General features: G+C 34.1%; 1 protein-coding gene across 3 annotated transcripts in view; it reads left to right on the top strand.

Annotated features, from left to right (window-relative positions):
- WAPL (WAPL cohesin release factor) overlaps positions 1-13,722 on the top strand; it is a 74,495-nt gene that overhangs the window by 44,219 nt on the left and 16,554 nt on the right. For all 3 annotated transcript variants that reach the window (XM_046652379.1, XM_046652378.1, XM_046652377.1), the window contains exons 5-9: positions 6,974-7,069; positions 8,205-8,357; positions 8,627-8,763; positions 9,494-9,605; positions 11,594-11,821. In XM_046652379.1, coding sequence (XP_046508335.1) covers positions 6,974-7,069; positions 8,205-8,357; positions 8,627-8,763; positions 9,494-9,605; positions 11,594-11,821 — 726 coding nt within the window. The remainder of the gene's footprint in view (positions 1-6,973; positions 7,070-8,204; positions 8,358-8,626; positions 8,764-9,493; positions 9,606-11,593; positions 11,822-13,722) is intronic.

Raw genomic sequence — 13,722 nt, 5'->3', positions numbered from 1 at the left:
TCCCTAGAAGGCCAGGACCCAGAAGGCATACTGCCCTTCTGTTCACATATCACTGACTAGAACTTAGTCATGTGCCACACGAGCAGCAAGAGATGCTGAAAAATTGGGATGAGCATGTGTCTAGCTAATTATTCTTAAAGGAAAATGAAGGGGAGAATGAATATTCTCCAGCCACAGGTGTCTCAAGATATTTAAGTCTTCTCTTTTCATATTTCTGACTTGATAATCATCTCCCTGTTAAAACTGTACCATTATATATTTAATGGTATTTTTAGTTATAAGAGCTGACACCTGCTTTGGCTGATAGTTTCATCATGGCTCATTCTAGTATCTTTTATAATTGTTGAATTGTGGGCTAAGTTGTATTATTTTTCACAAAGTGCCAAGTATTGAATGCTTTATTGCCTGGACTGTTTAGAGTTTATGCTTAGATTATGCTATTTCAAGGTGATATTCTGATGTGACAACGGCCTGCTTTTAAAAAATGTCATACCAATTATATTTTTGAAGTTATACTCACAAACAACTGAGTAGTAATATGCATTGTTCTTCATGTAGGTAGCAGTTGACAATTTTTTCATAAAAATAGCAGCCATGTCTTTAAAAGATTTATCTGTAAAACTTAATTGAATCATGCAGAAAAGAAAGACTTTTCACCTCTAGTTCTCCCTTGTATCTGTGATTATATTCTCAGCATAGTGCTCTGTATTAACATATTCTAAATGTCTGCTTCTTAGCAGTACAGACATTTTTGGTTTTTAGTAATATCTGCAGTTTTCCCTCAGATAATACTCTGAATATTTAACAAACTGAAAATTTATTTTAAGATTTTTTGGGGTCATAGTTTAGGACAATTTGAGATTATATGATTATGTTTAAATTCTAAAGAGCTAAAAGGTATCCTAATCTTTATAAACTTTCTTCCTCAAACTTTCCCTGCTTCTACCACTCATTTTTTTAAAAAAAAAATCCTTAATTTTTTTCAATGCCAAAACCAGATTAATTTCTCCCTTTTTGAATTGCCGCTAAAGTGCCCCCCCCACAGTTGTTCATTGCACTGCTTTGTTTTTTCAGAACTCCTTTAGTTGTAGAGCATGCTGATTGAATCACTCGTGAGAGTGTGATTCTGTTCTCATGATGTCCTTGTGTGGGGAAGGCTGGATGAATTCTAATCAGCTTATATTTGTCCTCATTTAGTACGTAGTCTTCTTTAAACTCAGAAATAAATTGGTACTGTTAAAAATTTTCATATGGCTGAAAAGCAGTTATTCTAATTTTTTCCCTTTAGGAGCCAGCTCAATGAAGGATAGCACAATATTATCATCTTTTCTTAGCTTTTCATGAAGGAACTCTTCTTTTCTCTGCTTTATAATTGCGATTCAGCAAGCCAATCTGTTGACCACAGCCTTGACATTATAATTATAACCAATTTTTATCCATTGTTTTTATAGAAACTGGATTCTCTCTCATGGATAAATGCTCCGTAGGTCTGTCATTGGTGTATTTTTACCTTAACTGTAATAGTGTATTACATTTGAGGTTCTCCTTGTTTGTCATGCCCCTGCAGAATTGAATAGAAAAGAATAGCATGTTCAAGATTACTAGGACTGAAATATGCTAAGATGATTCCAAACCTTTAGAATGTTAGAGTATTCTTAAGAGTTTTCTACTTATTTTCTTCTAAATATTCTTCTCATTAGATTGTAGAGCAAACAGAATCCACAAATATTTTAACATAGAGAAAAGTTAAGGATTCTGGTTAATATATTTCATCTGCTTTTTAAACTAGAATAAAATTAACAAGATTAAAGATAATCCTGGTGGTGCAATCAGAATGACCCAGTTAAAACTCAGCTAGGTTGCTAAATGGTAAGGATGATTTTCATTTTCCATGAAAAGTTGATTGCTGTATGGTATTTTTGCGTACTCTACACAATCACTTTCACTGAATGACATTAGCATGTGATGTGGTATTGTGTAATTTCCATATATAACTCACTTAGGTGCATTAGAATGATCATATCATACATTTTGGAATGATATAAAGGGCTCCGAGTCATTCAGTCATGCCCTCCTTGTATATTAGCTGCATCCACATGCTATTTTTTATTTTAATTTTTAGACAATAGAATGTATCTTCATCACCTCCCTCTCCCTTTAATAAACCTTATAAAACTTCGAAGTAATAGTCCAGGAAAAATTCTAATTGGATCCACTTTCTTTTAGATTACTCATTAGCGTTAAAATGATAAAACATGATCAGAAACTTTAAAAATAATAGTAGTATTAAATCACCTTATTCAACAGAGTAAATAAAAAGTTCATTGAATGTGTCATTTTCATGTAACTTGTTCAGATTCTCTATCCTGTTAGGTTTCAGGGGCTTTTTGAAAAAAATTTTTATTGTGAAAAAGACAACATGAGATCTCCCCGCTTCAGAAACTTTTAAGTGTTCAGTACAGTATTGCTAACTACAAGCACAATATTATACAACGGATCTCTAGAACTTTTTCATCTTGCATGACTGTATCCATTGAACTATATCCATCTATATCCATTGAACAGTAACTCCCCGTTTCTTCTTCCCCCTAGCCCCTGGCAACCACCATTCTTGCTGTTGTTATGAGTTTGACTACTTTAAATATCTCATATAAGCGGAAACACGCAGTATTAGTCTTTCCGTGCTTAGCTTATTACATTTAGCATGACATCCTAAAGTTATCCGTTTTGTAGCATATGATAGGATTTCCTTCTATTTTATGGCTGAGTAATATTCTAGTGTACGGTTGTATCATATTGTCTTCATCCATTCATCTGTTGATGGACAGCTAGGTTGTTTCTACCTCTTGCCTTTTGTGAATAATGCTGCCGTGAACATGGGAGTGCAAATATTTCTTTGAGATCTTGATTTTAATTCATTTGGATAAATACTCTGAAGTAGGATTACAGGATCATATGGTGGTTCCATTTTTAATTTTAAGGAACCTCCATACTGTTTTCCATAATGGCCGCACTATTTAAAGTCCTTGTGCAACAGTGCACAAGGGTTCCAGTTTCTCTGCATCTTCACCAGTGCTTGTTATTTTTTGTTCTTTTGATAGTGGCCATCCTAATGGATGTGAGGTGATATTGTGATTTTGATTTGTATTTCTCTTATGATTAGTGATGTTAAACATCTTTTCATATACCTGTTGGCCCTTTGTATGTCTTTGGAGAAATTTCTATTCAAGTCCTTTGCCCATTTCTTAATTGAGTGGTTTTTTTTTTTGCTATTGAGTTGTAGGAGTTCCTTATATATTTTGGAGAGTAAACCCTTATCAAGTATATCGTTTGCAGATATTGTCTCCCATTCTGTAGGTTGCCTTTTCGCTCTTTGATTGTTTCCTTTGCTGTGAGGAGGTTTTTCGTTTGATGTAGTCCTACTTGTCTATGTTTGCTTTTGTTGCCATATCCAAGAAGTCATTGCCAATACCAGTGTTACCTATCTTTTCTCTCATGTTTTCTTCTAGGAGTTTTATAGTTTCAGGTCTTATGTTTAAGTCTTTAATCCATTTTGAGTTGGTTTTTATGTATGGTATAAGATAAGATTTTAATTTCATTCTTTGCATTGTGATACCCAGTTTTCTCAACACTATGGAAGAGACTGTCCTCATTGTGTAGTCTTGACACCCTTGGTGAAGATCATTTGACCACGTATGTGTGCATTTATTTCTGGGCTCCCTGTTCTGTTCCCTTGGTCTGTATATCTCTCTTTATGCCAGTACTCTCCTGTTTTGGTTACTGTAGCCTTGTAATATATTTTGAAATCAGGAAATGTGAGGCCTCCAGGTTTTTGGCTCTTTCTCAAGATAGTTTTGGCTATTTAAGGTCCTTTGTGGTTGCATATGAATTTTAGGTTTGTTTTTTCTATGTCTGTAAAAAATACCATTGGGATTTTGATAGGAATTGCATTGAATCTATAGATCACTTTGGGTAGTATGGACATGTAACAATCTTAAGTCTTTCAATCCATGAACACAAGATAGTTTTCCATTTATTTGTGTAATTCCTTTCAGTGGTGTTTTGTAGCTTTCAGTGTACAAATCTTTTGCCTCCTTGGTCAAGTTTATTCCTAAATAGTCTTTTTGATGCTGTTGTAATTGGGATTTTCTTCATTTCCTTTTTGGGTTGTTCTTTGTTACTGTATAGAAATGCAACTGATTTTTTTGTCTGTTGATTTTGTACTGTACAGCTTTACTGAATACATTTATTAGTTCTAATGGTTTGTTGGCTTTTTTTGATGGAATCTTTAGTGTTTTCTACCAACAAGATCATGTCATCTGTGAACAGAGAAAATTTTACTTCTCCCTTTCTGATTTGGATACCTTTTATTTCCTTTTCTTGCCTAATTGCTTTTGCTAGTATGTCCAGTACTATGTTGATAGAAGCAGTGAGAGTGGGTGTCCTTGCCTTGTTCTCTATTATAGGAGAAGCTTTTGGTTGTTCACTGTTGACTATGATGTTAGCTGTGGGCTTTTCATATATGCCCTTTATTATGTTGATGTAATTTTCTTCTATGCCTAGTTTGTTGAGTTTCTTTTTTGTTTGCATCGTGAGAGGGTGTTGAATTTTGTCAAATGCTTTTTCAGCACCTATCAAGATGATCATGTGAATTTTGTCATTTGTTCTGTTAATGCAGTGTTATCACATTGGTTGATTTTCATATGTTGGGCCATCCTTGCATCCCAGAGATAAATACCATTTGGTGATGGCATATGATCCTTTTAATGTGCTGTTGAATTTGGTTTTCTAGTACTTCTTTGAAGATTTTTGCATCTATATTCATCAGGGATATTGTTCAAGGACTTTTGAGATGATTTAGAACATTGTACCCCAGTCTGTTTTTTATGATACTGATACTTGTTAACAGAGTGTTTTCAGGTCACTTATCCCATTTGTTTATAGCAGTCAGTCTGTTAGGTGGGTAGACCATATATTCCAATTTTCTTATGAAGATGCTGGACTCAGAATTACACATCATCACATAACAATTATTATCATTAGTACTATCTAATAATTAATACTCATATAGCACATAGTGTTTCAGGCACTCTTCTAGTGTTTTGCATATATTCATTTAATCCTCACAACAACCCTTTGCAGTTGGTATTGTTATTAACCCCATTTTACAGATGAGAAAAATGTTGAGTAACAAGTAGTAGTAGAGCTTACTATTTATCTGGATTTTAATCTAGACTATCTGGATCCTGAGTCTGCTCTGTCAACTGTTGGATATATTGCTGCTCACAATTAGCTAGAAGGGGTCTGTTTTAATTTACAATCTTTACCTGCCCAGCTGTTTTGTTACCAGTGGAATCAGATAAACTTTTAGTTGTTTCTTACCTGAAATTAATGCTTTTTAAAAAGGAGTAAAGTGCTCGAGCTTTGAGGCACCTCTTCTTTCTAAAAGTCTGTTATCTTCCTGGGCTTATGACTGTGCTTTTGGTATTAGAGGTTGCCTAAATGAGGGATCTAAGAACTAGCAGGCATATAGGTTATATAGCTGGTGTTTGAGAGAATAACAGTAAGGAATAGAGAGCTAGGTTTTAAAATTTATGTTGTCTACTCTATGTGATTGTGCCTCAAGAGGTCATTGCACGAGTGCGTAAATTACTTTGGACCCCTAACTAATGCATCATTACTTTACGCAAACCCTGGTATACAAGGATAATGGGTTTCTCTACACAGTGCAAATGAGAGACTTCCTGCTTTATGTAAGTTTCATAGTAGGATTCTGTATAGCGTTAAGATTTTCTAACATTTAATATGTGAATCAATTTAAACTTGATCTTTTAGTAAACCAGTTCTTGTGGAGTTTACATTGTTACCTTGATGTCACAACATGGTTATTGTAAAGATAATATTTGTATAAGAAAATAACTTTGTATGATGCTTAGTTCCAGTTATCTTAGTTCACTGCAACTAGTAAGGGAAGATACTTAATTTTTTGATGTAGATTTTTGGCCAGTCTTGAAGTATGTTTCTCTACTTGTCCTCTTAATTTTTGTGTGAAGTACTGAGAATATGAAGATTATTATACTCTTATAAACAGAAAATCTCTCATGAGATCAAACCATTTATTTGAACGTTAAAGGACAAAATGTAACATCACTTCTATATAGGATGGAGAAAATGTCAGTCTTGGTTTAATCAATCTCTTTTTGAAAGTGAGGATTTGTTCCCTTTATACAGATTTAATCCTATGGATTTGATTATACAGACTCACAGTCCTTTATTCTCAATTCTGAAATTCAAAGTGCTAAAACTGAAAGTTTTTTTCATTAAGTTTATAGTAAATTGATTTACCAGCAAACTAACCTGAACTGAAGTGGGGCAGTTTACATCTTTATCCCACTTAGTGTGAATATGTATACATTTTGCTGTGGAAATCATGTATGTTATTACATAGTACTGCTTTAGACTCCACTGTGTTATGTAATATGTGGTATATGTACCATATTTATGTTTATAAAATTTGAGAACTTCTGAATAATGGCACTTGTCTCGCCCCAGCAGTTTCACTTAAATAAATATGGAGTTTTAGCACTTGTCATACGCTGCCTGGTTTCCATTGTTGGAAGATTGTGGGGCATGAATCAGTATATGAGGAATAAAGAGCATGTTGAACTAACTGTCGATTTGTAAGTTAGTACAAGCCTGGCAAGAGGTTTAGTTTCTTCTCTTGGTTGGTAATAGTTGCCCAGAGCACTAATTGTTGATTTTGTAGCAGAATACCACAGTGACTCCAGGTCTGCCTTAGGCTTGGGAGCATGATGGGAATACGAGCCAGATAGTAGTTCTCTGTCCTGCTCTGTCTAGGATATATGTTTATGCATTTAAATTATTTCTTATAATTTTTAATTTATTAAATGAGACAGTTTTATAAGGTTGTAGAGTAAGATGGAAACAGTTGATCTTTTTCTTATTTCTCCAGTCTCCTACAAAAGCTGTATATAATGCCAGACATTGGAACCATCCAGATTCAGAAGAACTACCTGGGCCACCAGTAGTAAAACCTCAGAGTGTCCCAGTAAGTGAACTGTACTTTGTAATTTTGTGTTTGTTCATAAATTATAAATTAATTCAGCAGTTGCTGTCTTCATTCATAATTTTAAAGTCTCTGACTTTCCTCTTTAACAGCTTATTATGGACTTCCTCACCAAAATTTAACGGCTTCAGTTTAATTCAGTGGGAAAGTGAAGATAGTGGACAGGATTCTAGAAATTCTAGTGCTACTAGGTTATAAATAAAAGCTTTGAAAAAATATTGGACCCCTTTTTACTCTTGACCTACATTTAATGGAATTACAATATTTAGTGTTTAAGGGCAGATTATTCCATATTTGAAGTTTGTATTAACTATTGAGAGCAATATTATAAATTACATCCTACATAGGTCTTAAACTGGCTTTGAGTAGTTAATTTGCTTTTCAGAGGAGAACTTTTTCCTGCGTTCTAGTAATACCTTTCAATTCAAAAACATCTATAAAAGATTCTTATCAAATTATTTTCTTCAGAATAATTGGTAAGACCATACATTAATCCTTCTAGGTTAATGGTGACAGCTCAGTCATCTGGAGCTATCAAGGAATTGAGTTCTTTATAACAACAAAAAAATGTAGGGATAGAGATCTTTCTAAAATATACAGTTCCCTGTCTTCTTATGTTCAGTATATTAAACTCTTTTTACTAGTATAAAATCATTGTACATATTACTAATTGTGTATCATGCTTTTGTTATGGCTCTTTAATACTACCCTAAACTACAGATTCTTGTACTTGAAAAAAACTTTCATCTGTTGTAGTTTTCCTGTCCCCTCCCTAGCTGCCTATCAGTGCTGTTTATGTATATAATTGTGGTTCTTAATTCCTTTGAATGGTCCTGGAGACAAATAACAAATGTGTCAAATGTAAGGTTACAAAAGACCGGAAGGAATTCCTGAGTGGTTCTTTTGTGAGTAAACATATGAGTCTTAGCTAGTAGTCCATGGAGTTTTAAAGTATCCCTTATGACCTTTCAGAGGCCTCCCTCCATCCCCATCACCTTTTTTTTTTTGCCTTTATCACTATCTTTTTTTTTTTTTAAGCTCAATTAGCCAGGTAGATGAGATGTTACTATTTTTATATATTTATTTAGAACAACTAATTTAATACCTTTATTAATAGGTGAGGCTGTCTTCAAAGGAACCAAATCAAAAAGATGATGGAGTTTTTAAGGCTCCTGCACCACCACCCAAAGTGATAAAAACTGTGACAATACCTACTCAGCCCTACCAAGATATAGTTACTGCACTGAAATGCAGAAAAGAAGACAAAGAAGTAAGGAGCCATATACAGTTTTACTGCACGTGGATAGATTTTTGTATGTAATATTTAGCCTTTTAATGTCTTGAACAAATATCAGCACACTGATATTCACAGTTTTGAGCCATGAACTTATCTTGTCCTACTACTGCCAATGTTTTTAAAACTTTCCTTTTGGTTGCCGTCTAATGAACTATTTTATATACTTTTAGTACAGCAAGCTCATAGATTCAAATATGCTAGTTTATAGATACAAAAGAGGTGGACTTATTTTTTCTTGGCAGTTGTATACTGTTGTTCAGCACGTGAAGCACTTCAATGATGTGGTGGAATTTGGTGAAAATCAAGAGTTCACTGACGACATTGAGTACTTGTTAAGTGGCTTAAAGAGCACTCAGCCTCTAAACACACGTTGCCTTAGGTAAGGTCTTACTTGGGTTTGGTAATTGTGTGCATGCTGTGTCTCATTAAAATCTGCATCTGGATGGAGCCACACATTTGTGATTTTGTTATCATGGGTGTAGTTATAGCCAGTGACAGGTTAAAATATGATTGATTCCTTGTAAGGGACTTGATTCTACACGGATGAAGAAAGATGGGTGATTGTAGTGTCATGGTTTACTCTAGGCTTCAGTTTCCAGATGCTTAAAAGAAGTGTTATGCTAAAGAGTCTTTTAAGTTCTTTTCAGCCCAAAGTTTTAGACATGCAAGTGATAAATTTGATTAATTTAAGCATGTTTTGATTTGGATCTTTTGCATACTATAATGAGTTGAATATCTTGATTTGATTCAATTATCCGGTCAATTAGAATATGTACAATCAAATAGTATTTATAATCTTCACGTATCAGAAGCATTATGAAAGGTACCTCAGACTTCTTGCTTTTAATGGTAGTAGTAATGTAAGGAATACATTAAAGATGATCATGTGTTATTTATATTTTTTAATATAATCACATACCATGCATCATCAGTAAACTTTTAATAATTTAGTTTGCTCCTGTTTTTTATATCGTGATCTGTGTGAGCAATGCTTTGACACAATCCCTTCCCCACCCCCACTCCCCATTTGCTTGTTTTGGTATTGCGCAAGCGAAAAACTAATGCACTAGGTATTTTCAGTCCCCCTAATCTAGCCTATTTTCTTCCAGTGTTATTAGCTTGGCTACTAAATGTGCCATGCCCAGTTTTCGAATGCACCTGAGAGCACACGGGATGGTAGCAATGGTCTTTAAAACCTTGGATGATTCCCAGCACCATCAGGTATTTTTAACTGTCTGGGATTGAGAAGCATTATTTGCAAACTCTAGTCTGTTTGGGTATTGAAAAATACCTTCATTGGATATTCATATATAAATATTTCTTAATTATGGATTGAGTTTATTTGCTAAATATATACAGCTTAATGCCAGAAGTTTTGCTTAATAAATCATTTAAGATTATTTTCTCATGTCATTTTTTTCCCCCCGTAACTTGTCCATTTATACTATTAAAACATTGTTCAGTTACCATAGCTAATATACCATGCCATACTGGAGATATTTAATTCTGTAAGCATTGATTTTCTGTAATCAGAAAGTACTGGAAAAAATCTTTTACTAGTCTTTGATATTATTAATAGCATGAAAAGAAAAGGTTTTGAAATTTAAAAAATTACTTTTTGTCTGGATGTTGAAGCTAGGATATAGCCCTTTGTGAAAAAGAATAAATTCCTTATTTTCTTCTTCTTTTTTTTTTTTTTTTTTTAAGATTGGCACCTGAGCTAACAACTGTTGCCAGTCTTTTTTTTTTCCCTCCCCAAATGCCCCCAGTACATAGTTGTATATTTTGGTTGTGGATCCTTCCAGTTGTGGCATGTGGGACGCCGCCCCAACATGGCCTGATGAGCGGTGCCATGTCCACGCTCAGGAGCCACCCGGCGAAACCCTGGGCCACCAAAGTGGAGCATGCGAACTTAACCACTCGGCCACGGGGCCGCCCCCAAATTCCTCATTTTCATTATGACTTTGACACTTTCTCTTAAAAATAAAGCATATGTAATGAAAGTCAGGTTTAACATTATCAAAGTTAGAAAAACATCATTACTTATCTTTATCAATAGTGGTATTTTGAGGAGGCTTTATTATTTTTTTATTCAAGGGAATTATGTTCCAAATGCAGATTTGGAACAATCTAATACTGAGTCTTCTGAAACTGAAAGCAATGTGCTTTACAGTGAGTGAGGGTGACTCCACTACCAAGTTGTGGCAGACAGAGAACAATGAGGGCAGAGAAGAGAATCAAGAATTCGTTTGCTTTGTCATGCACTTGTGAGAGGACCAAGGCTTTAATGTGTGTTCATGGGCACAGTGGGTTTCCCAAGGCCTGTACTCTGACATCCTAATTTCCAAAAATAATTGGCTATGTAAGCATTTAATTAGTCACCTAATCTGAAATTTCTTTACTTTTGGGGATTCAAACTTTAAATCTTTAATAGTTAATTATGTTTTTGTGCATTGAAATAAGTTTAAGTACAGAATATCCCAAATGTTGGAATATCCAAACATAGACCTTTTTGTTATATTAATGCTTACCTAACATATATCACCTTTAATACTTGTAGATTTTAGTACCTGTTATAAGCAGACTGTGCTTGACTACCTGATCTGAATGATTTCGAGAGTATATTAATGGTTTTTAAAAAATTATTTGATTCAACCAGACCTGATTGGTTTATTTTAAAGAAATAGTCTAAATATGTTTATTTGAGCATCCTTGCTTTATATATTGACACAAACTCAATTGTGTTTACCCTACAGAAAACATCAGCTGATAACGTATTTTCAAACATATTTACATTATTGATTTTAAACTGAAATTTGACTTTATAACGTAAAGAATAAAGACTGAAGTGTATTGTAAAATAGGATTATATATAGAGATATACTGCTGAGAAAAATGTTCTGTAAACTTCATTTATCACAGAATGGCCAAAGAAATATGTAATTCCACTTAGATTCTTCTAGCTTTGGGGCATTCATGTCGGGAAGGCTTATAGAAAGGGAAATTGTAAGCAACAGTGCTTTATTTATTTATTTATTTATTTGATTCACGTTTGCCTAGTCCCCCTACTCCCCTCAAATATTTTAAGAGGGGGGGTTTCACTGAATAAAACATTTTCAAGGTTTCCAACGTGAACAAATGTCAAACTGGTCTTATTTTCTGAAATTGTTACTAATTGCTTATGTTAACTCTTTTTTTTTGTCTCAAAGAATTTGTCCCTTTGTACAGCTGCCCTCATGTACATACTGAGTAGAGATCGTTTGAACATGGATCTTGATAGAGCTAGCCTAGATCTAATGATTCGACTTCTAGAACTGGAACAAGATGCTTCTTCAGCTAAGCTACTAAATGAAAAAGACATGAACAAAATCAAAGAAAAAATTCGAAGGCTCTGTGAAACTGTGCACAACAAGCATCTTGATCTAGAAAATATAACGGTGGGTTCCTTCCTTCCATTATGAAATCAAAATTATTTTCAGAAATCTTTTAATTAGTCACAGCAAGTTTGTGACATTGGACAAATCATTTAACCTCTTGGTTTACAATGCAGCAAATTCTTCTAAGGTGTAGCTCTGGGCATAATTCTGTTCCCTGCCTGAAATTCCTAAACTAGCCCATCTATATTTAGATTTTTGCCAGTAAGTTTTCTGTTGCATTTTGACTAATCCTTTTCTCTTGATTTTTTTTTTTTAATGTAGAAATTACATTTTGGCTATTAGGAATTCAAATTCTTATTTTCTGGGAGTTTCAAGAATAAAGATTCAGAGATTTGCAAGGGCCATTTTCAGTGAGCATTCACTTGTTCCAGGGTCTCTGTGGGTATCTGATTAACGGCTTCAAGGGGCCAAGACTCAGCAGGAAGGTTCCTAGGCACCTGCCCTCGCTGGAGTAATGTCTCTGGTAATTGGGGTTATGGCCACTGGCTACCATCATGCTCCACACAGCTTCCCAAGATCACCATCTTGCTTTTGGTTAATTCCAGTTCTGCTTACAGGTCCCCAAAGGTTACTAGGCCAGTAGAAGATAATTGGCCTTGTCATTTTGAAAAAATAAGATATTTGTCCAGATATTTCCAACATCAAAACTGTATAATCATTGTTTTTTCTATTGCCTGCTAAACTGAAGACTGCAGCATTTGCCTCAGAAATTACAGGATGCTTTGTGCTAGCCAGATACCACTTAAGAGGTGTTGCTTTGTTTAGTTAGGATAGAGTAGGCAATAGATTCCAATAAAGTGGGGGTTGAGAGGAAGAGCAAGTTAGCATTAAAAGGCAAGATGCAAAATTGACATGTATTCAGTATTTTCACTTACTAAAATTGGAGAAATAGCTGTTAACTCAGATGATGGATAAATGATCCATCTACCTCACCAAACTATTTATTTGTATACTGCTTTTAAAATGCTTTGTAATTTTTGTTTACTTCTATCATTTTTAATAATGTATACAAATTTTTTAATGATATAAAAGGATAAATTTGAGCCTGTTATTTTTATTTGCTGCATAATTGAATAAATGTGCCCTTTTTTGGTCTTCTGTTTTGTTCAATGTTTAGATTCTTCCCAGGCATTTGCTATTAAATAACATGATGATGAACTTGTTGAATGAATTTAATCCATGGTTTGTTGAATTTATTAGAATGGCAAATACCAGTATGAAAACTTTCTTACATATTGTGTTAGTTAACTCACATGATTAAAACCAGAACACAGATGCTAATTTTCAGTTGCTAAGTTCAGCTATTCTTGAATATATTGTATTTGTTTTAAATCTTCCAATGGACATTGTGTACAGTGACTATCCCATATATATTAGTTTTGTTTGTTTTATTAATTGCTTAACTTTTTCCTTGAAATATGTTGCTACTGCTGATGTGCCATGGAAAGATAATGTAAAATATTAATATTATAATGTTTTCAGATATAATTCAAATAACTGAGAACTAACAGTTGCTGAATAGTATTCTAATTAATGATTTGGCTGGGCTCTTGGAGGGCTATCCAGTTTTCAAATAAAATGTTTGAATTGTGGGCTATTTGTAAATGCTAGCTTATAAATAATATAGTCTAAAATATCAAATAATCCTTTTTATGCCAATAGAAGCAAACAATAAAATCCCTTTTTAGCATAAAAACTTAGCAGTTTTGGCTCTATTAACATAAACAAAGCGGACCTCATTCGGCTTCAGCGTTACTGCTGTGACTCGTGAGCTGATAGACCTGGACTGGTCTCACTGATTATCCTTTCAGGGACTTAGAATGAGAATGGGGCAAAATTGAATCTGTTTTTATAGTGTTCAATTCTAGTTCCGCATTTGTCACCTTGGACTCAGCCTTGCT

This window comes from Equus quagga, chromosome 2 (assembly GCF_021613505.1).
Source record: "Equus quagga isolate Etosha38 chromosome 2, UCLA_HA_Equagga_1.0, whole genome shotgun sequence".
Lineage (NCBI taxonomy): Eukaryota > Metazoa > Chordata > Mammalia > Perissodactyla > Equidae > Equus > Equus quagga.
Note: the sequence above shows the minus strand (reverse complement) of the source record. Positions and strands in the feature narration are given on the sequence as shown.